This window comes from Chiloscyllium plagiosum, unplaced genomic scaffold, assembly GCF_037043375.1.
Source record: "Chiloscyllium plagiosum isolate Xiang-an unplaced genomic scaffold, Cpla_swu_hap1 HiC_scaffold_21, whole genome shotgun sequence".
Lineage (NCBI taxonomy): Eukaryota > Metazoa > Chordata > Chondrichthyes > Orectolobiformes > Hemiscylliidae > Chiloscyllium > Chiloscyllium plagiosum.
The window spans coordinates 16934225-16961792 of record NW_028270159.1 but is presented as its reverse complement, the minus strand read 5'-3'; the positions used below and the strand labels follow the sequence as shown (position 1 = coordinate 16961792).

General features: G+C 37.8%; 1 protein-coding gene across 9 annotated transcripts in view; it reads left to right on the top strand.

The window, feature by feature from the left end:
• The window catches only part of rapgef1b (Rap guanine nucleotide exchange factor (GEF) 1b), a 249885-nt gene that overhangs the window by 175359 nt on the left and 46958 nt on the right, over positions 1-27568 (top strand). For 3 of the 9 annotated variants that reach the window (XM_087998349.1, XM_087998341.1, XM_087998347.1), the window contains 5 exons: positions 2775-2942; positions 14792-15046; positions 22511-22603; positions 24946-24969; positions 25189-25286. In XM_087998349.1, coding sequence (XP_087854475.1) covers positions 2775-2942; positions 14792-15046; positions 22511-22603; positions 24946-24969; positions 25189-25286 — 638 coding nt within the window. Of the gene's footprint in view, positions 1-2771; positions 2943-14791; positions 15047-22510; positions 22604-24945; positions 24970-25188; positions 25287-27568 lie in introns of all 9 variants that reach the window. The other 6 variants (XM_087998343.1, XM_087998342.1, XM_087998344.1 and 3 more) reach the window with 4 other exon arrangements.

The window sequence follows — 27568 nt, the reverse complement described above, 5'->3', positions numbered from 1 at the left end:
GCTGCACCAGCAATGGTTGAATAGATTTCACTGTGTAGTGAAATACTACACAGTTGCAGCTAATCATGCAAAAGTTACACAGTTAAAAGTGGCAGTTCTATTCCATGGTGTACAGGCACAATAAATCTGTTGACTATTGAAGAATTTCAGAAAACTGTTAATGATGCAGATACTATTTTGTGGTTTACAAAACTTGTTTTGAAACCAAATGTCTTATAAGACCATAAGACATAGGAGTAGAAGCAAGGACATTCGGCCCATTGAGTCCACTCTGCCATTTAATTACAGCTGATAGGTGTTTTAATTTCACTTATCCGCACTCTCCCTGTAGCCCTCAATTTCTTGCAAGATCAAGAATTTATCACTCTCTGCCTTGAAGACACCCAGTGTCCCAGCCTCCACTGCGCTCCATGGCAATGAATTCCACAGGCCCACCACTGTCTGGCTGAACAAATGTCTGCTCATTTTTGTTCTAAATTGACACCCTCTAGTTTTAAGGCTATGCCCATGGGTCCTAGTCTCCCCGCCTAATGGAAACAATTTCCCCGCGTCCACCCTTTTTAAGCCATGCATTATTTTGTAAGCTTCTATTAGATCTCCCTTCAACCTTCTAAACTCTAATGAATACAATCCCAGGATCCGCCGCCGATCATATGTTAGGCCTACTATTCTAGGAGTCATCTGTGTGAATCTCCGCTGGACATGCTCCAGTGCCAGTACGTCCTTCCTGAGGGTGTAGGGCCCAAAACTGGATACCTTATTCTAAATGGGGGCCTAACTGGAGCTTTATAAAGTCTCAGAAGCACATCACTGCTTTTATATTCCAACCCTCTTGAGATAAATGACAACATTTGCTTTCTTAATCATGGACTCGACCTGCAAATCAACTAGCACTCCCAGATCCCTTTGTACTTCAACTTTCTGAACGTTTTAAAAATATAGTCCATGCTTATATTCTTTTTACCAAAGTGCCAGACCTCGCACTTGCTCATGTTGAATTTCATCAGCCATTTCCTGGACCACTCTCCTAAACTGTTTAAATCTTTCTGCAGCCTCCCCACCACCTCAGTACTACCTTTCTGTCCGCCTAACTTCATATCATCAGCGAACTTTGCCTGTCTCTTCATCCAGAAAATTAATATATAAAGTGAACAGCTCCAGCCCCAACACTGAACTCTGTGGGACTCCACTTGTCACCAGCTTCCATTCCGAAAAAGAACCTTTTATCCCAACTCTCTGCCTTCTGTCAGGCAGCTAATCCCCAATCCATGCCAGTTGCTCACCTCAAACACCATGGGCCCTCACCTTACTTAGCAGCCTCCCGTGAGGCGCCTTATTAAAGGCTTTTTGGAAGTCTAGATAGATGACATTCACTGGGTTTCCCTGGTCTAACTTACTGTTACGCCTTCAAAGAATTTGTTTTTGTTTTTAATGAGTGTCCAGACATTGCAAAATGCTGTGAAGTATGCTTTTTTCTTATTCATTTCATATTTTGGTTGGTTTGGAGCCCATTGCAATCGTTCCAAATGTGGTCTTATCACTAGTACATTGTATTAAGATGAATAAACAATGAATTCCTACAAAATTATGAGGGGCATGGGTAGGGTAAATAGGCAAAGTCTTTTCCCTGGAGTCGGGGAGTCCAGAACTAGAGGGCGTAGGTTTAGGGCGAGAGGGGAAAGATATGAAAGAGACGTAAGGGGCAACTTTTTAACACACAGGGTGGTAAGTGTATGGAATGAGCTGCCAGAGGAAGTGGTGGAGGCTGGTACAATTGCAACATTTAAGAGACATTTGGATGGGTATATGAATAGACTAAATTGGGTTGGGATATCTGGTCGGCATGGACAGGTTGGATCGCAGGGTCTGTTTCTATTCTGTACATCTCTATGACTCTATCTGAAGGGGCTGCTGAGTGAAATCACTTCTCCAAATAAAGTGGATACTTAGCAGGAAAAGGGAATAATTTTTATTATCTTTAAATTTGGGAAGGGCTTGTGAGAATGGGAGCATCTGAAATAAATTAAAACCATAAGCATACTATTTTTTAAAAAATTCAATCCATGTCTTTGGGTTTCTTCACAAGCAAGTGGACAGCAGTAAGTTGATGAGCGTGTAGTTTAGGTTGATCTTCGACTAAGATAAATGTTTGGCACAATATCGTGGGCCGAAGGGCCTATATTGTGTTCTATGTTCGCAAAGCTTTCCTTGAGCCAACGAAAGATGGACTATTTGTAAGTGTTAATAGGGAAGGGAAAATTCTACCTTACAGGATTGAAGGAGTTTTCATCTGTAGTGATTTTTCCTAGTTAAATTACTCAAGCTTTGTGCAGGGGTATCTGAAGAATCCAGAAGTTAAAACTGAGTTTCTTTTTTGATCTATGCAAATAACTGTGCTGCAAGAATAAAATGTTCAACATGGTCAGTTATGCTGTGTAGATGACCTATGTGTAAAAGCTGTTCACTGTTTTGGGATGGCGGGGTAGGGGGAAAAGAGCCACGGTGATGTTTCATTAAAACTTTTGCTTGGATTAATTCTATGTGAAACCTACTGGCAAGCATTTACAGCATACCCCTTTTGGCATTCTTTAAAATTATAGCAAATATCAAAAAATAAGTAACCATTCTAATTTGTATGGTGGTGTAAATATTTCAGCTTGAACAATTAACTTTTGTAAAACAAAATGTCCTCCATGTTGTAGCTTACTCTCTTTACTATTGACATTTCTGTCTCTATTTCTTTGTGTGTCTGTCTCTCTACTTGTTTCAAGCAGGCATCCTATTCTGCTGCTTCCTATTCCTCTTCCTTCTCTTCTTCCTCATTCTACCTTCAGCAGTCGAAGGTGCTTGTTGTACCTGAAGGCGCCAGTACTGCTACCAGTATCAGCATGTCCGTCTCCAATTCCTTCCTGAGTCGTCACAACTCCTTATCCTCATCTTCGGTGAGTGTGCTGACTAAAGTTCAAGTCTTGTGATCTTCAGTGTGAGCATGCTTCCAACTGCCTTAGTTAATCCAATAAGAAATCAGACTGGATTGAAACAGTTTGGCTTTGGAGAGAAAAACATTACATCGTTGCATGTTGACTGTTTGTTTGGGATGTTGTAACTTGTGATCAAAATTTCAGTTTGCGCCCCTGAATTAGAGCTAGACAACTAAAATTGTAGTCAAGACTGTGGTGCGTTAAAGTGCAGCAGGTTAGGCAGGATCCGGATTCCTGATGAAGGGCTTTTGCCGAATCGTCGATCTCCTACTCCTATGATGCTGCCTGACCTGCTGTGCTTTTCCAGCACCACACACTCAACTCTGACCTCCAGCATCTGCAGTCCTCACTTTCTCCTAACTAAAATTGTAGGAGGCGTTTGCATCAGATTATTAATCAAGATGACTTTATCTTGCATAGTCACACAGCTAGCAATTCTTCTTTGTAATGTGTCTTTCAAAATGGCAGAGTTCTCATTGCAATTCTTACTGAATAACTTGAACTGATACTTCAAATCACCTGAAGAGATGGAAAAGGGTTTTGTATATAAAATAAGACGCAGGCTCATAACTTCGTTAACAGTAGAAAATTAAGCAGGTGTCCTATGAAATAAGGCTGTCTTTTTGAGTCTCTTTGGAACTAGAAAGCAGAATATACTGTCCTCAGGAACTAGAGAAAAGAAGAGATTTTTGTGACCTCCTCAGAAATCCTGAATGTTTTTCTCATTTTATCAAGGATTGTGTAACAACTGTGGATGCGGAGTTTGCTTAATTTGAACATGTTTTTGATCTGTGCTAAATGACTTAAAGCCTGATAAAAGTTTGACTGCTTTTGTTGTGAAGTTCATGCTTGTAGTTATTTGGTAGCTCAGGGCTTGAGTTTGCTAAAAAGGACACACTTACCAAATCTTTTTGCCTTTTCCTCCATAGTATAATTCCAAAGATTTACCAGTGTAAATGGAAAACTACTAATAGTGGAGAGTGTTGATTGGTTGGCAAATTGGGAGTACATATTGGCCAACTAGACAGCCAATCAACACTCACTTCTCATACAGTATGAATGTGCTTTTTTTTTGCTTTTCCATTGGTATTTCTTGCAAATTGTCCTGAATGAATTCAAGTTGGAAAGCTTCAACAAAATGCATCTTTTATTTAGCAATACTCTAGTTCATATTTTGATAAACAGATATTTGATCGAAACATGAAATTTGCAAGGTCTGATTGATAAAGGTACTGAATTATGCAATTCCATGTGAAATTAATTAATTGCTTATTTTTCTACCAGTGTCTCTCATTTTGTTTTCGCATATTTGCAAATAATTTCATATGAACTGCAACATGAAGGACACAAATGACATTGGGAAGTTACTGTAATGTGGGGTTTATCACACTTTTTACAGAAGTGTAACATCTGTGAACCAAATTCAAAAATACACTACTTCAACAGGAAAACTGCTTCAACATAATTATTCTGATTTCTACTAAAAGTTGCAAGAAAATACTTTGTTTAAAAAAAAAAATTCTTCTGTGATTTTCTGTTGTGTTCGCTCCTACCTCCCCTCAATTCATCTTGAACACTGACCTCTGGAATCCTAGTGGTTAGTGTCTTGTATTCCTTCTAAAAAACTTAATCTCCAAGGCCTGGTCAACTCAACCAGTTAATTTTGTAAAAACTTCATTCTCAGCTGGTCTTCTCCAATTAGTGGAAGTGCCTGAGTATCTTTACTACTTGAGTCACCCTTTCATTTTTCTAAAGTAATGAGAATTTTTAAAAATATGTACAATCAACTAACTGGGGAGATGGTTTTGGGAAACAAGAAAATGGCAGAGGAGTTAAACAGATATTTTGCATGAGTCTTTACAGTGGAAGATATTTTGAACATCCTATTAATACTAAAGAATATGGGGAAGAATTAAGTACCATCGTCATCACTCAAGTTGTATTAGACAAACTAATGGGGCTAAAGGCAGAGAAGTCCCTGGCCCTGATAGCTTGAATCCTGAGATCCCAACAGAGACCGTTGATCCATTGGTTGTAATTTTCCAGAAGTCAGAGGATTCTGAAGAAGTACGAAAGGATTGGAAAACTACAAATGGCATCCCTACTTAAAAAGGGAAAGAGACTAAAAAGCAGGTAGACCCATTAGTTTATTATTAGAAAAGTATTGAAATCAATTATTAAAGAAGTCATAGCACATTTGAAAAATCATAATCTAATCAAGCAGTGTTAGAATGGCTTCATGAAAGGAATATAATGTCTGACTAATTGAGTTATTTGAGGAAGTTTCCATCAGAATGGATAGAGAGGAACCAATAGATATGTTTGGACTTCCAGAAGGCATTCGGCAAGGTACTTCACAAAAGATTAAGTCACAAGATAAGAACCTATATTTTTGGAGGTAGTGTATTGGCATAAAGAATCAGCTAAACAACAGCGAGCGGGAATAAGAGGTTCTTTTTCAGGTTGGCAACCTGTGGCAAATGGAGTTCCACAGGGATTGATGTTTAGACCACAACTGTTCACAATGTATGACAATAACTTGGAGGGACGAAGCAACTGTACTGTAGTTGGCAGGCAACATAAAAGGTGGTGGAAGGGCAGATTATTAACTGTTAGTAACCATTTTTTAGAGCAATATTTCTAGATTGAGTGAAAGGGCAAAAAGTTGGCAAGTAGAATATAACATGGGAAAATGTGAAGTTTGTTTTGGAAGGAAGAAAAGAACAAAGTACTACTAAATTGAGAAAAACTGCAAAATGCTGCTACCTACAAGTACTTGGATGTTCTTGTGTTTAAAACACAAAGTTAGCACACAGATACAGTGGGTAATCAGGAAGGATATCAGAATGTTGTCCCTAATTTCAAGGGAGTTGGTCTGTAAGAGTAGGAAGTATTACTACAATCGTACAATTTGGTGAGACAACACTTGATTTGATCCCATTATTTAAGGAAATGTCATTCCATTGGAGGCAGTTCAGAGAAAGTTTGCTAGGATGAAGCCTGGTGTGGAGGGTTTATCCTGTGAGCAAAAGTTAAAAGTTTGGGACTCTGAAACACACAGAATTCTTAAGGAGCTTGACAGCATAAATACTAAAAAGCTGTTTCTCTGCATGGGAGAATCTAGGACCAGAGGGCATAGTCTTAGAATAAATGGGCACCAATTTAAGATGAGAAATTTCTTCTGAGTGTTTAGAGTCTTTGGAACTCCTTGCCACGGAGGCTGTGGGGGCAGAATCTTGTGTATATTTAAGGCTGAGATAGATTCTTAATCAGTTGGGGAATCTACAGTTATGGGAGAAACACAGAAAAGTGGACATGAGGAATGTCTGATCAACCGTGATCCTATTGGATGGCAGAGCAGGCTCCAGGCACTGATCAGACTGTTTATGTTCCTGTTTCTTATGGTCTTGTACTAAAGATTTACTATTAATTCAAACATATTGTGAACCTGAACCTCATATATTGAAACTGACTAAATGCAGATTGAAATTAAACTATGTTGAGCAAAATCCAGCAGCACTAATTTTAATATTGTTGTTATAAGACTGTCACATTTGGTTTAAAAATTCTCCATTAATCTTAATGGTCCAGGTTTTGAAGACTATACATGCAAATTTAGATTCATATTAGACCAACGGCTGTAAACGACTTTGACCAACAATTGAAAATGGGGCATCATTTTTTTCCTTAACTTTATATGGCACAAGCTGTGCTTATGTACAGATTGCATTCATGTTGAAAAGTCTGTCCTTGACAAATTGAGGTATAAGCAACTAAAGTAAAATATCTTCCAGCACAACATGCTCCAAGGTTTTAGCAAAGAGGAAAATCCTAACGTTAAAATGCCAAATACCATTGTAATTAGAAGCTCGGCAACCAATTCCTGCTAGCACAGTTCATAGTGTTGTGGCCCACTGGAATCAATAACCTATATGGAGTTGGAAGGATAATTAACAACAAGTTTTATTTGTGTGATTCATACTTTGCTCTCGCCCCAGCAAGTGACTGCATTCACCACATTCCAGTGCTGTTCCAGGCATGTCTGGCAGGCAGCTAGAAGCATGGTCATTTTTTTTGGATTGAGATTACTATGATGTCATAAACTGCAGTGGGGATGGGCATAGATAATTGATTTGTAGTTTTCTTGATTTAATCTAAAATAATTATGAATTTGTAGGTTTTTTGAAAAGCCTTTGTCTTAAAATATTTCACATAGTTGAAGCATCACTGATTTGTTTTAATAATTATGCTGTCTGTATTTTTGACTTTTATATTTTGCTATGTTAGAAATGATAAGGTTAGGGTTTTAAAATTTAACTTTTAGATACTGATATTAAAATATAACGTGTGGTAGCACTCTAAAGGCATGACCAATTGGAGCCAGTTTCGTTAGATTTAGTTGTCTGTTTTAGGTTTTCTCATATTTGCCGTTGGTACTTGTCCACATATTTTGGATTAATACATCCTGAAGTTTTCATCTTGTTGCTCTAGTCCCTTTTCCTCTCGTTATTTTTCATCCCCACCAAAAGAGTTTTATTTTTCTGCTTTGCAGAGCTGTGAAATAAGTAATGAACATTGCTCAGCTCTCAGTTGATGCTGTTTATGCACTCAGTATATGAAGATGGTGCAGATTTACTATCCCAAGTAGTTTTGCACATTTAACTTAGAAGACTGTCCATGAGGGATTACAGTGAACCATCTACCGCCTGTTTACTTCATGAAGCAAAGCAAACTATAGAGCCATTAAACCCTAAAAGCTAGTTCTGTATCTTCGAATAGGAACAGAAGGTTTGAGCTGCTTTGACTTACTGGTAGCGAAGATTGGTTCTGATACAAAATTTGTGTTTTATTAAGTATAGTATTAGTGTGATTAACCTTTAGTAATTAGTTTAATTAACTATAATATGCATCCTACTTCAGTGGGATAGGTAGTGTATGAGAAACTGCAAATTAATTTGTCAGGACAGACTCCAAACAGACTTGTCAAGAACGGGTAGTAGGTGCAGCCTGCTTAAGTCATTACCTGAGTGTTGATTACTTTTAGTAATTAGCTTAAGAGTCAAGATTTTCTGCCCATTTTTGTTCATTTGTTAAGTGAGCCCTATTAGCTCTAAATTGCTTGTTTATTCATAATTTGCATTTGATAATATGTCTAGATCATACACTGGGTTGTGCAAATTACACTGCCTCTATCAACTTCGGAAGTTAGGAGCACGATTTTACAGTCGCTGTCTTGAGAATAATTCAATCTAAAGTTAAACTTACCATCAGCCCATTTGTACGATTTGTCAGTTATTTTGCTTATACATTTTTTAAAGTAGCAGATATTGTCCAAAATTTACAAAACATTGGAAAACTTAATTTCTTAAGTTGGAATAGTGAACAGAATGACTGCATGATTAAGGAGGTGGAGCTCTTAAACATCCAAATTACAAGTGGTCACATGCAGATCTTTTGAAGGCAAGTTGATTCAGGAGGGTTTTGGAGATTAGAGTCTGGTGACACCACTATTCTGGGAAAGGTGTGTGAGACTGGTTGACTACGTTATTTTCCAAATAATAATAAAAAAAGTAGCAAGCATAAAGGGTAGAAACATTTGCACTCAGACATGAAACCATTCACATGATCTGAATTTAGAAAATGTAAAGAACATCAACAACTTGAATGCAACAAACTTTATATTTTTATGTAGCCATTTTACACTTAGCACAGCAATTTGGCAACCTCTGTAGAGTGATGTACTCCTGTTGGAATTTTGTACTCTGAAAACACCATTGCAGACCAAATTTAGGGCAGGCAGAGAAAAGTCTACACTACACAGGCTAAAAGCTGAGCACTAATATTGAAGAGTAGCTGAATTTGGTATGTAAGCTTCAAAACAAGTGAAGGAGTTCAAATGTGTGCTCTTTGAAATTAGTAATTCCAACTGAAAATCCTTTGCTTCCAAATCGTACATTTTCACAGTTAAGCAACATTTGGAATAGAATTGCAGAGGAAGCAACATTTTACTCCTGTCTGATCTGACTAAAATTCAATCTTTATTTTACTAATGTGTTCATAAGTTTTAAATGATTTAAAATACCATGCTATCATCCAATAAAATATAAAAAAGTCTGGGCGCATATCCCCAGATCAATTTATAAACTTATGTAGAATTCTGCTCAAAATAAATTCTGCATCACCAACACTGCAAGAAATAGTTTGTGGTTTTCAACTCTTCTGGACCATATCATTGTTAACTTTGTATAAACTTAGATTGTGGGAGAGCCAGAAGCTTCAGATATTTGGAGAATCAGTGATCAAATTGCTGTTGTAACCTGACATTCTCATCAAAGCATCGTTTTTAGAGCAATTGCATTCAACACCTACAATGGACATTAATTGTCATCTCTTAATTCCCATAATATTTACCTTTTGCTCAGTATGCTCATTCAAGAGCATATTCAATTTATGACAATGAGTTTGGGATATAGTTAGATTTAAAGCTGTGCCCGTACTTATTTTGAATGTTGCATTCGTCATTCTTAAAGCTAGTTACATGGACTTTTAATTCACTATGGCTTCAATGTCATCAATAACATGAATTCTAACCTAAAATTTATATTTTAATAAAAACCTAATGATAATGGTTTAAAAATTGTGCTTGAAGTAATTTGCCTTTCCAAACCTGACCTCCTCCTAAGATAATGCTTTCATAATTACCTGCACACCTTTGGTTGATGAATGCCATGTCGGGACAGGGTTTGGGGTGGGTGTAAATAAGAGAAAACAATTTCTGTTTGCTGAATATAGCATCTTTAATGGTGTGAAACACCTTTTAGGTGCTTCATAAAAACAATGATATTAAACAAAATTTGGCACTGAGACTGGAGGAGAGGTTGGTTTGTAACGGTATCTTGAAGGGGATAGAGGATTGAGAAAGGTGGAAAAGTTCAGGCCCAAGGCAGCTGCAGACTCTGCTATCAATGCTGGAATGATGAAAATTGGAAATAAACATAACCTTTTACCATGTTGAGCCGTAGGACTAGAGCTGTGGAAGCTTGCGATGATAGAGGATTCTACGATCCAGTACACACATTTTCAGATCAAGGAATTACTGTGTTTTTGAGTCCGTGTAGACTAACTAACACAGGGTTAATGCGTGAACAGCACTTGTGCAAATTCGGATTCTGGCAACAGAGTTTTAGATGAGCTCAAATTTATGCATGGTTGAAAATGCGAGACTGACGAATGATGTCACTGTCTCACCATACAGACTTTCAACTTGGAGTAGCAGCACTTAAATAACCAGAGATCGAAGATCAGTAAATTAATCAAAGATAAATAAACATGGGATTTTGGTTTCTGGATTATCCAGTCTAGTAGTGCTTCATTATGACTTTACATTGTGTGAAACACTAGCCTCTTTGTTATGGAGGTTGTGTGTAAATAAGAAATCTTCAGATTTCTGTGGCATGAACTATGGCATTCATTTGATAATAGTTAATTTCTCTGGTTTGAAAAATGTTGATGTGCATAAATTTAATGTTTTGTCCGCATAGTTAATTTTGCAAACTGTAATTTTTGTTTATGCTAACAAATTGATATATAAATTGTGATATGGTAGATGAATGCACAGTTAAATCAGGGCCAAAGTTTTCAAAACATTTTGTTATTTTGGGGTCCCATAGTTACTCAAATCAATGTACATGCATTTCTTAAATTGTAGACAAAATAATTGGGCCTCCAGACGCATATTATTATAATATTATTCATGTAATGTGGAAACAATAAAAGCACATTCTCTGCCAACAAAACAATATAAAAACACTAGATTAGGGCCATGTAGTTACACACTTTACAGATTTCAGTACCTGTCTCCTGGTTGCCTAAAGATCAGTTATGCTGTTTTAAATACTTAAATGTATTGAATTGCTGGTTCCTAATCATAGAATTCCTAGAGTGAGGAAGCGGACCATTCAGCCCATAAAGTCCACACTGACTCTCTGAAGAATATCCCAGGTGAATCCACATTCTACCCTCCTATCCCTGTAATCCTGCATTTCCTATAGCTAATCCACTGAGCCAACATATCCCTTGACACTCTGGGTAATTTATCACAGCCAATCTACCTAACCTACACATCCTTGGACTGTGAGAGGAAACTGGAGCACCCAGAGGAAACCCATGCAGACACAGGAAAAAAGTGCAAACTCCACACAGGCAGTTGTCCAAGGGTGGAATTGAACCCATGTCCCTGGCACTATGAAGCTAACCACTGAGCCATCTTGCCACCTCAAGCATTGATTTTCACTTTCAAGTCCCTGCAGAGCTTCACCGCTCTCCCCCCACCCACCGCCCACCACAGTCTCTTCAGTATACCTCCCTATACCTTGGTACTGTATCTCACTTTCCTTCTTTAAGATATTCCTCTTTGACCAAGCCTTTAATCATCTGTTATGACACAGGGATAGCAAGCCAAACCAAATCAGTCTCGCTATCACTAGATTCGTAACAAATTAAAATAATCAGTGACCCTCAAAATGGCTTAGTTGTTCCTAACCAGACTTTACAAATAATAGACCTTAGACACCAAGTTTAAAACTTAATAATAAATTGCTAATTTTTATTTAATAATTTAACTTTAGTGGAGCACACATGAACAATAAAACAATCTAATTATGTATGATCTAAGCTCAATCTTCTTTGAATGTAAGCCCCCACTCTGTGACAGATACAGTTAAGGGATGCATTAAAATAGTAAACAAAATAATAGTAATTTCAATGATGAATACCAATCCTTCATGAAATCCTTTAACAATGGATTGTATTATAGGCACATAGGGTTGTATATATCTTGCTTGAATTCCAAAGTTACCAGTCAATCCAAACAGCTTATACAAACCTCCGGAGATTTTTACTTCTCTCAGACCGTATTTATAGAGTCATATAGATGTACAGCATGGACACAGACCCTTCAGTCCAACCTGTCCATGCCGACCAGATATCCCAACCCAATCTAGTCCCACCTGCCAGCACCCGACCCATATCCCTCCAAACCCTTCCCAATTGTATATCCATCCAAATGCCTCTTAAATGTTGCAATTGTACCAGCCACCACCACATCCTCTGGCAGCTCATTCCATACACGTACCACCCTCTGCGTGAAAAAGTTGACCCTTAGGTCTCTTTTATATCTTTCCCCTCTCACCCTAAACCTATGCCCTCTAGTTCTGGACTCCCCAATCCCAGGGAAAAGACTTTGCCTATTTACCCTATCCATACCCCTCATAATTTTGTAAACCTCTATAAGGTCACCCCTCAGCCTCCGACGCTCCAGGGAAAACAGCCCCAGTTTGTTCAGCCTCCCTATAGCTCAAATCCTCCAACCCTGGCAACATCCTTGTAAATCTTTTCTGAACCCTTTCAAGTTTCACAACATCTTTCCAATAGGCAGGAGACCAGAATTGCACTCAATATTCCAACAGTGGCCTAACCAATGTCCTATACAGCCGCAACATGACCTCCCAACTCTTGTACTCAATCCTCTGACCAATAAACATATCAAATGCCTTCTTCACTAACCTATCTACCTACGACTCTACTTTCCAGGAGTTATGAACCTGCACTGTAAGGTCTCTTTGTTCAGCAACACTCCCTAGGACCTTACTGTTAAGTCTACAAGTTCTGCTAAGATTTGCTTTCCCAAAATGCAGCACCTCGCATTTATTTGAATTAAACTCCATCTGCCACTTCTCAGCCCATTGGCCCACCTGGTCCAGATCCTGTTGTAATTTGAGGTAACCCTCTTCGCTGCCCACTACAACTCCAATTTTGGGGTCATCTGCAAACTTACTAGCTCTACCTCTTATGCTCACATCCAAATCATTTATGTAAATGACAAAAAGTAGAGGGCCCAGCACCGATCCTTGTGGCACTCCACTGTTCACATGCCTCCAGTCTGAAAAACAACCCTCCACCATCACCCTCTGTCTTCTACCTTTGAGCCAGTTCTGTATCCAAATGGCTCGTTCTCCCTGTATTCCATGAGATCTAACCTTGCTAATCAGTCTCCCATGGGAAACCTTATCGAACGCCTTACTGAAGTCCATAATAGAGCATATCTTTTCTTTTCTGAAAACTTTAAACAAGTTGATAACTGGAGAATAACTAAAGAAAGCCACACCAAAAAAAAAACAACTTCTAAGTCTGACGGTTTTTAAAGCAAGTCTGTCCAAAAGTCCAATCAGCACTAATTCAATCTATCTTTTTCAAAGTTCTCTATGGTTGGCTGGCCAGTTTTCTTGATTGACCAATTGAACACTTCGGGCATAAGCCCTTCATCATTAATCCGCCTGATGAAGGGCTTTTGCCCGGAACGTCGATTCTCATGCTCCTTGGATGCCACCTGAGCTGCTGTGCTTTTCCAACACCACACTCGCAACTCTGATCTCCAGCATCTGTGGTCCTCACTTTCTCCTGAATAATTGAACAACCAACCAGCTGTCAGTTCCTGAACATCATTTTACTTCTGCACCAACAGTGTTCTTAGAGCAATAATTAACCTGCATTATCTTTCTTGGCCAATTCCCAACAAAAAATGTCAATCTTTTGTTCACTTTTTGATGAAAACAAGTTGCTGTTCAAAGTTTCAAGCCACATGAGAAAAGTAAAAGAAAATAGTGATGGTCTTGACACGCCTGCCCTGATACCTTCATTACTTTGGTGCTATGCTGTTTTTATAATGCTTTTCAAAAGCACGTTGAACAGTTTCATTTCTTTAGAGGTGTGTTATAAATGTAATTTGCTGTTGTTTCCATATTTGTAGTAATAAAAACAGATAAGTGAGATGCCTGTAGATTTGCCAACTTGTAAGTGCAAAATGCTGATAATATCTTGGTTTGTGATTATGTTCAGTGAAGACTCTGTTTCAGAACTAATCTGTTGCTTTCAATATACCAGTATCAATAATTATTTGCAATAACAATTTTGTAGAATTAACAACTATATCTTTCTGCTTTTTAAAAGCTAAAAGTTGTGGGAAAGGGTTATCCTACTTAGAACACAATGTCAATCTAGGATTTATAAAATGTGTGATTTGGGCTAATTAGCTGGTTGATTTCCCTCTTTTTGCATATCCTGTGGTCTATGTAACATTGCCATCTGCTTCCTTTCATTGGTCTTCGCTGGACCCAATATGATCTGGACACTAACTGGCTATATTGACGCCAACTACAATAATTGTTGCTGCCTTTGAAAACAGGGGAAGAATTTAAAGGAATGTAAATAGGTTTATGACTGTTAGAACTTTCATTGCTAAGTTCAACTGTAAAACTGACATTGTTGCAATAGTGTGTGATCTCGTTAAATCTGAACGCCTGTATCTCTTCTGTAGGTGCTTGATTTCTAAGTTTGAAAGGCATCTCTCAATTGTTTTCATGAAAAAAACTTAGACTAATCAGCATTTTAGAGTTTTGTCTGAATGCTGCAGCATTCTTGAATAGTAATTGCTGTCTTGAACTAACTATAATTAATTTACAAAATATTATGGTTTCCACACTGAAACTGAACCAGTTTTCCACACAGCATTTTACTTTGGTTCAAACTATGATTTGAGCAAATAAGTGTCTAAATTTGCTGCAATTGGATGGGGGAAATGGGACTTGGCGTTTACAGTATCTCTGATCACACTGGAGAAAGAAACATCATAAGAAAGACTTGATAAATGATGCTAGAGGAGAGAATTTTCTTGAAAAGAAATTGCTTTTTAAGTTAGTTGCTTCGTTGATTTTTATATTTGACATGTGAACCTCTCCTTTTTCTCTTCTCAGTTCAAGTCGGTTTTTAGGTCCTATTCGCAGGACTTTGTTCCTCACCATCACACCTCTGCATCTCCTTCTCTCTGCACTATCACCTCCCACTTTCCAGCTGTACACCAATCGAGGAGCTCTGATCTAACTTTACCGGGCTCGACTGGCATATTGAAAGCTGCGGAACTGCTGGAATGCTCTCATGACAATGCAAAGCCTGTTCCTGTCTGCCTCCCTCCTGAATCTGCTTTTCCCACTTCTCTCCAAACTTCCTCGGTGAGAACTACTTATAAATGCTTCAGTGCTTTACAGTCCTGCATTCTTATTAAAATATCCCTTAAACTGTGATGGATTTGGTTGATGTCTTAGTATTTATTACTCCACTTGCATCATTCAAGCTTGCTTCCTTTAGTCTTCAGTTGCTTGATTTTTTTTTAAGTGGAATGTTTGCAAGGTCTCCTTAGCATTCAAAAGCAAACTGTTTACTAGTAAGGAGTTCAACTTGATTTGAATTGTATTAAGACCGATTTCACAGAAAGGACTGTGAAAACAGTTGAAGAATCACATACGGTAAAGCATAATGGGCACATTCTGTATACTTTCTACCATAATTAACAGAACTCCAATCATTACATATCACTATTTAGTATACAAACTATGCTTGGGTTATAAACTTTTAAAGTTGTTCAGTTATGCTAGAGGCCCACACTTAGTAGGCACTACAGAAGGATCCAAATATTGAATGACTTGCCTAATAATATTTGAGGGAAGGATTGATAACTAATGAAGATGGAATTATTTAAATATGCTCAAGGAACTAGAAGCATCAATTGGAATGAAGGCTGATGTAGCGTTATCAGAAATGTGGTTTTAGCCGTTTGTAAAGTTGAGAGTTTAATTGTTCTGGCTACAACATTGTCAAAGTTGATGTTGGGGATTTAAGTTGAGACTCAAATTTCCATTTGTAAAGATTATTCAAACTGAGAAATTATATTGAATTTTGCTGATCACCACATTTTAGTCTACACATACTACAAGGGAGAAACTTAATTAATTTGCTGTCTTTCTTTATTGGTTTTGCTCGTGCCCCACACACAGTCAAATATTTACTGCACATAAGGAGGTTCCTGGTCTCCTTGTTAGCTCTTTGTGAGTACAGCCCAACTGGTCGCATATTTCTGCCCTTTCCCTGTAACCCTGAAATCTTGTTCGCTTCGTGATTATCCAAGTCCATTTTGAAAGCTTGTACTCTCTTTCCCCCGTCCCTCCTCATACTCAGCAAATACATTTTGGATCCTAATCTCTAGTTTGTGAAAATGCTTTTCCTCATGTTATCATTGTTTTCTTTTTGCAAATTGTCTTAAATCTGTTTCTCGTGTCTTTTCATTAATGGGAACACTCTATGTACTCTGTTTAGAGATTTCATGACTTTGAACAGAGATTTTATAGAAGTATTCAACTTTCTCTGAGGAAATGGAAAATAATTTCACCTGTCCATCCTTGTATTTGAAGTTCCTTGTCCCGTTCTTATTAAGCTTTACTATAGTCTCCCTAAACTGCATCCACTGTACCCCAGACAAGGCTAAGCCAGAGTTTTACCTTTTATTTTCATTAACCTATTTTTATAATCAACCTGTTCAGAGATGTTGTTAGACACCTCTGGAACAGGTGGGACTTAAAGCTTGGAACACCACCACTGCACCATAAGAGGGCTCTCTGTTTTTAATCAACTTGTTCAGATGTGTAATGACACACCTCTAAAGCAAGTGGGGTTTGAACCCAGGCCTTCCAGTTCAGAGGTAGGGTCAATGCCACAGCACCATAAGAAACCCATATCCACAAACCAGAGTTTTATAAATATTCTTCATAATACAGTCCTCATGTTCCCCTCCTTCATAATATCATTGATTCTAAATTGACCTCTAAAGTCGCAAGCAAGCTGTTCAGTTATATCAAATAATTAATGAGCATGACAATTAATGTTACATCCTGAGGACTAATTTAAATGCAGGAGATGATTTGAAAAACAAAGATCTGGCAGTGCAATTCAAAAATGTAAATGTGTTGATATAATCAAAGAAAGTAAAGATTTGTACATTTGCACAGCTGTTGATTGGACCACAGCTGTAGTTTGGTGTGTAGATCTGGCATCTCATGAATTCTCATGTCCAGTCAATGTAACTTTGAAAGATCTACTTCTATGATGCAATTATAAAGATTCAAATTTGTGGTTTTTCTCAGTTATATAGTGAAAGTTACGGGAGGTTACTGAGGAAATTTTCGAGGATGTGTAATCAACAATTGCTTCATGCTTAGGTCTTAGGTAACACACACACGAGCTTGAGAATATGGGTAGAACAACAAAGGATGCAGTTAGATTTTTTTTTCATGGCCATTGCAGTAAAGCATTTAATAGCTATCACAACAAAACAGAAGTAAATTGGGTTTTAAAAAAAGAGTGATGCAAGGAACTAGGATTTAAATGGATAGCTTGAGTTAAAAATGTATCAGCAGCATGGACCTGATGGAAAGTATAACCTGCTGCAGTACTGTAATTTCTGTGATTCTATGACTCACTGGGCAGATGTTTGTCCCATTGGTTCGTGCTGATTTTAAGTTGAGGCCTCTGAGGTATATTCTGTCCTCAAGTCTGTTTATTTTAATTTCAATTGCCATTTTTTGAGAAATTTAAAAGTCATGCTGATCTGAACTTGGTTTGTAAATGGTTTTAGAAACCCTATCTTTTTTGTGCTTATTTGTTGTGAAATCTTAAATAATAATGTTTTTGTCTTGGGCCAAACAGTGAAGCTGATGGTTAAAGCTTTTTATCCCCAAGAAAAATGCAAAATGTTTAACAATTATTAAACTCTCTTTGGATATTTATCCACTAATGATTGAATTGTTTGTGCTTAAATTGAATTTGAATTAAACAATGTAAATAACACACTGCAAATTTAGGTTTAAAAAGTTGATTCAGATTAGTTAATCAGACCATTTTGAGAGGAATAAACTGGGTGTTAATGTCAAATTTTCATTAAATCAGAGCTTATTGTTGGTTGTTTCTGGGATGTAATTTGATGCAAGGTTTGTAGTCAGGTTGAGGTTTAGGGTGTAGGTTTGCTCGCTGAGCTGTCGGTTTGGTATCCAGACGTTTGATTACCTGGCTAGGTAACATCATCAGTGGTGACCTCCAAATGAAGCGAAGCTGTTGTCTCCTGCTTTCTATTTATATGTTTGTCCTGGATGGGGTTCCTGGGGTTTGTGGTGATGTCAATTCCTGTTCGTTTTCTGAGGGGTTGATAGATGGTATCTAGATCTATGTGTTTGTTTATGGCGTTGTGGTTGGAGTGCCAGGCCTCTAGGAATTCTCTGATATGTCTTTGCTCAGCCTGTCCCAGGATAGATGTGTTGTCCCAGTCGAAATGGTGTTTTGTTTTTCATCCGTATGTAGGGCTACGAGGGAGAGAGGGTCATGTCTTTTTGTGGCTAGCTGGTGTTCGTGTATCCTGGTGGCTAACTTTCTTCCTGTTTGTCCTACGTAGTGTTTGTGGCAGTCCTTGCAAGGCATTTTGTAGATGACATTGGTTTTGTCCATGGGTTGTACTGGGTCTTTTAAGTTTGTTAGTTTTTGTTTGAGTGTTGGTGGGAGCCAGGAGCCCCCCCCCCCCCCCCCCCTCAGACCCATAGTCTCACTACCTGGAACACCAACTTACAGACTGGCCAAAGAACGACATGCAAGACTGAAATACCTAGTAGAAGAGTTACAGCACTCCATCCACTCCACCCAGGAATTCCTAAAAATCATCAAAAACACCAAAAAAGAGGAAGACGAAACAATGATCTCATTCGATGTAACAGCACTGTTCACCTCCATCAACATCGACCTGGCAAAGGAAACACTTACCACACTTTTAGAAGAGACCATCACACACACCCCAACCACCATCAATCACATTACCAACGAAAACATCATGAAGCTAGTGTGCCTCACCACCCACTTCACCTTCAACAACATAATCTACAAACAAACCAACGGCACACTCATGGGATCTCCACTATCAGATTCATAGCAGAAGCGGTAATGCAAAGACTAGAACAAACAGTCCTACCAACATCATCAACAACACCCTCACAGGCATAAAGTTCACCAAGGAGGAAGAAACCGAAAACAAACTCTCATTCCTGGACGTCACAGTTGAAAGAAAAGACAATGGAGAAGTACAAACCTGCGTATACAGAAAACCGACAAACACTGACCAAATACTTAACTACACCAGCAACCATCCCAACACACGCAAACGAAGTTGTATCAGAACACACTTTCAACGAGCCACCACACACTGCAGCACAGACGAACTTCGGAAAACAGAGGAGAACCACCTATACAACGTATTCAAGAAGAACGGATACTAAAAAAAATACAGTCCGCAGATTCCTCAGGAACAAACCACAACAAGCAGACCAAACACAGCCAGAAACCCTAACCATCTTACCATACATCAAAGAAGTCTCAGAAATGACAGCCAGACTACTAAAACACCTCGGAATCCTAGTAGCACAAAAACCCACCAACACACTCAAACAAAAACTAACAAACTTAAAAGACGCAGTACAACCCATGGACAAAACCAACGTCATCTACAAAATTCCATACAAGGACTGCCACAAACACTACGTAGGACAAACAGGAAGAAAGTTAGCCACCAGGATACGCTAACACCAGCTAGCCACAGAAAGACACGACCCTCTCTCCCTCGTAGCCCAACACACGGATGAAAAAAAACACCATTTCGACTGGGACAACACATCTATCCTGGGACAGGCTAAGCAAAGTCATATCAGAGAATTCCTAGAGGCCTGGCACTCCAACCACAACGCCATAAACAAACACATAGATCTACCATCTATCAACCCCTCAGAAAACGAACAGGAAATTACATTACCACAAACCCCAGGAACCCCATCCAGGACAAACATATAAATAGAAAGCAGGAGACAACAGCTTTGCTTCACTGATGATGTTACCTAGCCAGATAATGAAACGTCTGGATACCAAACCTACATCTCAGCGAGCAAACCTACATCCTAAATATAATTTGATGTTGGTGATAAGGCATCAAGGTTTCTCAGTAGTGACATAACTGCTGCTCAATTGACTTTACATATTTAGAGCCTGTAATGTAGAATGTACTTGTGCAGTCCTCTTGTTGCATTTTTAATACAAGGGGAAAGAGATGATAATGCGTGGATTTATTTCTTGCATTGAAATTTTCCAAACATCGAGGTTGCTGGGTAAAGCTGCTCGTGGCTTTCCCAGTTTGAGCTGTACAGTGGTGTAGTACAAGCCCAGGTAGTTCAAATTTACTACTAAGCACTGCAGTGTTTGAAACAGTATAGTTAGTTATTTAAAGCGCATGGGGCATTATATGATTAAACAACTTGGAAGCAGCTATTTTCTGGAATAACTGCTAAGCAGTGATTCTCAATGAATGATTCTTTTTTATGACTCAGTCAGTTGGCTGTGTTTTTGATGCACCTTTTGCCAGTGGTAATATGTAAGTAGATATGGTGAGTAGTTTGTTGCACAGAGATGTTCTTTGAAGGAAAGTTCAGCAAATATGCTAGAAAACTAGTGGATAGGTAAATAATTCAGGAATTAGAACTAAACAAAGGAAATAGTTAATTTGCGGGTTTAAAACCAGAGTATCCTTGACCTTTTGAAAGGGACGGACAAAATAAAAACTGTTTCACAGTTGTCAGGATCAGCTGAGCTCTTAAATCCAATCTCAAATTAATTAAAACGTTGTCTAATTGTTTAGCTTGCAAATCGGTAAATTTATGGAATTCCAGTCAAATGAAACTTTCTTTTTTCTAAAAATGTTTTTGGATTTTATTTTATTGGGAAGATGTCTTTTTATTTAGTTTTTATTTTGCTTGGTTCAACCAAATTAATTGTTTTCATTGAGTCAAAATAGGGGCTAAATAGCACACAGGATTCGTAAGAGGAAAGGAATTGCAGGCATGTTGAATCTCGTCATTAATTTCCAAGCATGATCAGGCTGAGCTAATAGCAAGCGATTTCAATTCACGTTTTTCCTGATGTTCTGTCGAGCTGATTCTTTGTAATTTTGATGGATCAGTTGAACCTGAAAACTGGGAATCCTAATCATTCCTCTATGTCTAGGTGCATTTTCTTGAAATGTAAATGTTTGCCCTTGCCTTTGTTTCATGTCTGAGTTACACACGACTGGCTGTTAACACATCCAAGCATTGCTGATCTGTAATTCTGTGGAAACAATTCCATTAATTTGCCTGAAGCACTGCCTGTTTTAGAAGACCTCTATAAATAGGTTTGCTTCAAATGTGCAATCCTAACACCACTCCGAGCTGATCCATGTTGTGGGGAAATATCTTGCATTATGACTCATTACAAACACTGTGTTCATTTGTTATACATTTTGTTGAGTTGATGGTCATACTACCAATCATTCTATTTACATTAATATCTACTTTGATTTTCAAGAGCACATTTACTTTCCACAAGTTTTGTATTCTTATGTACAGCATCTGTTAGCAAAGTTATCATTTTTGCAAGTTAGAGGCCAACTAGAGAAACAACAAAAAGGTAGATAGTTGATTATGAATAAGCCCAAGGAATGGTAACAATCATGGTATGAATGTTCTGTTTCAAAATGGAATGCTCACATACTGACTGAGATATGTGTGAAGCAATAACTTCTTTTTAAGTGTTGAATATCAACTTTTTTTTGGCCATAGGCATTATCTTAACTACTTCAGCAAGTCACAGTTAGGCTGTCCTGTAGCCCAGGTTCACCGCTGCTCAGATTACCATTTAATTCACTGAGTTCATGATCGATATAGATGCTTTGCATTTTACTGCATGTGATATTTACGTACTAAATATAAGTAATATTTATTTTGCTCCCTATTGAAAAACTTTAAGAGCAATGCTGTGAAATTTGAAGACTGAATTGCAAATGATTTGTTTATAAATTTGTTTAAAATCGATTGTGAAAAGGCATTATTAAGACTTGTTAAAATTCTCAACTGGTTTTTGGATACTGTTTTGATGAGAAGTGTATCACAGAGCAGTTGGACTATGTTTTATAAAACGCAGCCTGTTAAGCCAGGTATTTAGTATCTGAGATGTGTGTTGAAACTTGTAACTTTGGGGCCCTTAGAACCCTCTCAATTTGTGTTTTTTTTGGGGGAGTATAGTGTAGAAAGAATGAGAGATAAAAGAAAAAAAAGTAGACTGACATTTTGTGGGGACCATTCATCAGAAGTCTAATTTCAGGCACATAAGGGTGAATCCAGTCTTCATGGTATTGTAGAGATGCTCCTCATTGTTGAATATCAGCAACTGCGAGGTAGAATGAGAGAAGAATCACTTTACTAATGTATTTCAGTTATAAATTTATGGACTAGTGAAAAAGTGAAGGTCCTTACTTGGGCCATCTTGCTGTCCCAAGTGAAATAAGCTGCACATCAGTGGAGGCATGATAAACATGTGGGTGATTAGAAAAATAAATTGTGTAGCAGAGCATCTTATATACCCTTGGAAATGAATAGTAATTGGGTGCATCGTGGAGTTTACACTGAAGGTTTAAGTCTGAGTAACTGAATTTATCTGTGTTGATTATGATCTTAAATTTGGAAACCATTGTGCATGGAAACAGGAGCGTGTATCTTGAGACCTTATGGTCTTGTCTCCTGTAGAGCGAGAGCAATAGTGATGATGCTGGTGAGGGTGAATACGTGAATCTGTATTCGTCCAACCACACCAATGGAGACCTCTCTCACCCAGAAGCAGTAAGTAGCTTCACAAGCATGTTGCATAATTGCTGCTTGGCTGTAGAGGAAAGCATGCTAGGAATGGTCTTTTATTGTGCTTCTCATATCATTGTGCTGTGCCACTCATCAGTAAAAATTAACACCCCAACCAGTGACCATTCTTCTTTTTGATTTTCCCCTTCTTAACTGGTATCTCATGAAAAATTTGAGACAAAAAACCAAGCAGGTGCAGATGCTGGAAATCAGAAACAAAAGCAGAAATTGCTGGGAAAAACCCAGCAGTTCTGGCAGTATCTGCGAAGAGAAAGCAAAGTTAATGTTTCCGGTTCGGTGACCCTCCTTCAGAACCTGAAGGATCCCTGAACCCAAAACATTTACTCTGCTTTTTCTCTACAGATGATGTCAGAACTGCCGAGTTTTTCCAGCATTTGCTGCTTTTGTCACATGAAAAATTTGTCTGGTATCTCCAGTGCAGTTGGAAAGTTTAGTTGTCACCCATGGTCAAGAAGCTACGCTTTTTTTCCCAGATTACTTTAGTTTGAGTTTTAATTGACGATATCTATAAACTAACAGTTGGCATTTGAAGCAAACATGGGCCAACTTCTAATTGATATGTAACATTTTATGAACAGATCAGTGTAGTACCCTTTAAGATCGCCTGCATGTGTGATTCACTGCTCCATCCTGCAATAATCTGCAACCTGAAAGCATTACTAAAAAATGCAGCACGGCACAACACTTCAATGCAATATCATAGATACGATCACACAACATCATCCAACCTTTAATTTCTGGTCCAAAAAAATTTTCAATGGGCTCACATCAACCATGATGACATAATGCTAGTCTAGATGTCAAGACAATGTTATTACATCTAACATTTGAATTTGAGGTGCATACAGGAGAAGAGTGACCATGTTCTATTTATTTGTTCTCCTGCTATGCAATGGTCCAATTAAGCTGAGAAGCAAATAGACGATTTCTACATTCCTACCCAACATTTCTAAAAGCAAGTCATCAATCTTGCACGACTTACAACATTTACAGCAGGGAATAAAGCATATTCACTGCAAGGAACAATAAAACAATACCATCTTGTGTAACTGACTTGCTTTGCCTGCACACAATACAGAATTGATTCATGGTATTCCAGTCATGGATCAAACATATAGTCAATAAGTCTCTGGTTGTTGGTATTGATGGTATAGCTGCTTATAGATAATGAACCTTTAATATGCCACTTAATGCTACATATATAACTGCTTGCATGGAGAATGGCTATGATCATTGGACTGCTTTCTGTCATGGCCACAATTATGAAAATGGATTTGATTGGCTTTCTTCTCCAGCTTTTCTGCATGAGAATATATTGAAATGTAGGGTTCTCAGTAATAGTAAGTGTGTAGCTAATTACTTATTAGTTGCACCAAATGAATAACCCGTGACAGAAATTTTTCTTATGTACATGCGACTATAGGCACTAATTGTTCAATTATGCCTATCATTGATTCTTTTGTATTGTGCACTACTTTAATCTTAAATGATGTTGCATAATACTTACACATTGAAGGCTAAGCACATATCCATTTAATTTGGTGTGATAATTGATTGGGTTGAACTGGTTCTGTTCTAACTCTGAATGCTCTATGGCAAACTAATCAATTTTTTGGTTCCTTCTTATAATGGAAATATAATATGCCTTAATTGATGAAGCTGCTTACTAGGGGATAAAATACCCACTTCGTATTTTGAAGGAACAGCACTGTTCTCTGTTTGGAGAATTTGCCAGTAATTTGGTAATGCTAGGTATAAAATTTGCTGTCCTGAAAATTGTGTATATTATCCTCTATGTTACTGATTTGCCTATTTGACGGCTATTTTGTGATGTTTGGTAATTGGAGGCTACTCCACTAACTTTACAAAGCTAGTTTGGGTACTAAAATCTATTGCCACTTGAACTATGTTCTTGTGTTGACTAATATTTACCAAAAATGATTTTCTGCATATTTCTGATATAGTTTGAATTACAGAGCTATGGAACAGTCTTCATTTAACAAATTTCTGTAGAGTTCACCATGTTACCTACTTACTGATAATCCTATTTGTTGCAGGGAACCTTGACATCAACTATAAGATGTTGAGAAGTTCACATTATTAGTTTTCTTACTCAGATTGGAGAAGGTTCTATAATTCTGTATGTTTCTCAGGTTTGCAATATTTGGTATTGAATATTAGCAGAACGTCATTTTTGTACATTGTACAGTAGTCAACTGATAATAAAAGTTCATATTTCTTGTGAAGGAGAAATCTAGTGTTAGATAGTTATCGACCATTTTTATTCTTTTTTTCTGGCTATTCAGGAAATACCGATGTGTGCCGATGCTGTAAGTGATACCATCTTTAACATTTGGCTTAGATTACTGTAGTACAGATATACCCAGCAATTTCTAACAATTTTTTGGACAGTATAATCATCAGTAGACAATGCTTGGAAATGGCAGTACTTATGTTGTAGCATTGAAAACATTGAAACAATTGCTGCTTGATTGTTAGCTAAGTGGTTTGCAATTTTCTTTAACATAGTTTGTTTCTCCCCACCTCAGGATTCTGTAGGGTCTCTGAGTGAACAAGAGATTCTTCATCATAACTGTCCAAAATCAGCTAACGAAAAGGAAAACCAAAATCAAGACAGAGATGACAGGTGAGCAAAAACCTATATCCATATTTCAAACTGTAGAAATCGCAGAGAGGCCATTCAACCTGTCGTGTCTGCTCCAATTGAACAAACTGGCTGCCCATTCTAATCACACAGACCAGCATCTGGTCCATAGTCTTGCAGCTTTCAGACACTTCAGGTGCAGATCCATATTTGTTTCAAATGAGCTGAGGGTTTCACCTTAACCACAAATTGAACAGTGGATTCCAGACACCCGCCACTCTGGGTGAAGAGTTTACATTTCTCATGTCTCTTCTAATCCTCCTACCATTTAACTTAAATCTGTACTCCTAGTAATTGTCTTCTCTTCTAGGAGAAACAGGCCTTGTTTGTACACTCCAACTAAGTGACCTCTCAGCCTTCTCTGTTCTAAAGAAAATGACTATATCCAATCCCAACATTCCTTAAACCTGTATTAAACAGAGCATTCCATATTCCTCCTCCTCTTAATGCCTTCATTACCTGTCATGTCACATTCAGGAACCTGTGAACATGCAAGGCCAGGTGTCTCACTTGCTTTCCTCTTACACTCTCCCATTTATCATATATTCCCTTGCTTATTTTGCTCTCGCCTCATGCATAACCTCGCCCTTCTCGGAGTTGAATTCCATTGCCACTTTTCTACCCACTCCAGCCAAATCATTGATATCTTCCTGCAGTCGACAGATATCCTCTTTACAATCAGTTACCTGGCCAGGACTTCTTTCCAATCATGCTTCCCACACTTAAGTCTAAATCATCAATATGTATCACCAGCAACAATGGATCCAAAACTGATATAGCTGTGTAACGCTATTGGAAACCACTTTCCATTCATAAAATTATCCCTCGATCATTTCCCTTTATTTTCTGTCACTGAGTCAAGTTTGGATCCAACTCATTACATTCCCATGTATCCCATGAGCTTTTATTTTTCTTATCAATCTGCCATATGGTATGTCATTTAAATATCTTAATAAAATCCATATTGAATCCCCTTCACTACCCTCATCAATCCTCCTCATTATTTACTATCAAAATTTAATTAAGTTAGTAGAGGTACAACCTTCCCTTAATAAAGCTAGTCTAAATAACTCCGATTTAGGCCATGCCCCTCCAAGTAACAGTTGATCCTAGCTCTAAATATTGATTCCTATAATTTGCCTGTAATGAGGTCAGACTGGTATAATTAATTGAACTATCTCTTGCACCTTTTTTTGGATAATAGTACAATGTTGCAAACCACCAATCCTCTAATATCTTGCCTATATCAAGTGAGGATTGAAAAGTTATCAAAAAATAACTTTGAACTAAATTCATTCTGAGTTATAATACTCACGTTTGATTATCTGCTGTCACTTGTGTGCACAAAAAATTTTGGTCCTAATACTGTAATAGGCATTTTTGACATGAAGGAGTTTTGTTGAATTTTTATGAATAAAAGATGTTTTCATTCTGTTGGTGATTTGCTCACAGAAAAGTCCATTGGAATCTGCCTTCTAATTCTAAAACTATTAAATTTTGCTATTTACTTCACATTGTAAGTAATATATTTCAAGATGTTAGCTTCAAGTTTAAAATTCAGTGTGAAGTGAAGTTGATTTCATGTTGACATGTATATTTACATGTATGAAACAAAAACAAACATGAAAAAGAGATGGTGAGATATATATAGAGAGCTTTGGAAAGTAGGGCTTAAACAGCTGAAAGTTCTATGCAGGCTTTGGAAGCCACAGTTATAAGAACATTGGGCCAGATGGTGGGCAGATAGGTGCCAAATGAAAGTGCGATATGGAGAAGTGTGAGGTCATACATTTTGCTAGCAAGAACATGAAGAGACAGTTTAGAAATGAACAGCATTACTCTAAAGGGTGTGCAGGAATATATCTGTATAAGCCATTAAAGCTGTCAGGCCAAGCGATGAGAGCAGTTAGTAAAGCATACAGTTTCCTAGGTAGGAGCAAATTGATGGTGATGCTAGAATCTATATTGAAAGCAAAAAAAGCTAGAAATCAGTGGGTCAGCCAGCACCCATGGAGAGAAAGCAAGCTTACATGGAGTCTAGATGACTCTTCATCAGAGCTACACTCTGAACAGTCATCTCGACTCAACATTAGCTTGCTCTCACTCCATGGATGTGGCCTAACCTGCTATGATTTCCAGCCTTTTTTATTTTAGGGCAATTTCTTCAGCTTTTTATTAATAAATGCATAGAGTGCAAGAGCAAGGAGGTTATGCTGAACTTGAATAAAATATTAATTAGATCTCAGCTGGAATATTGTGTACAC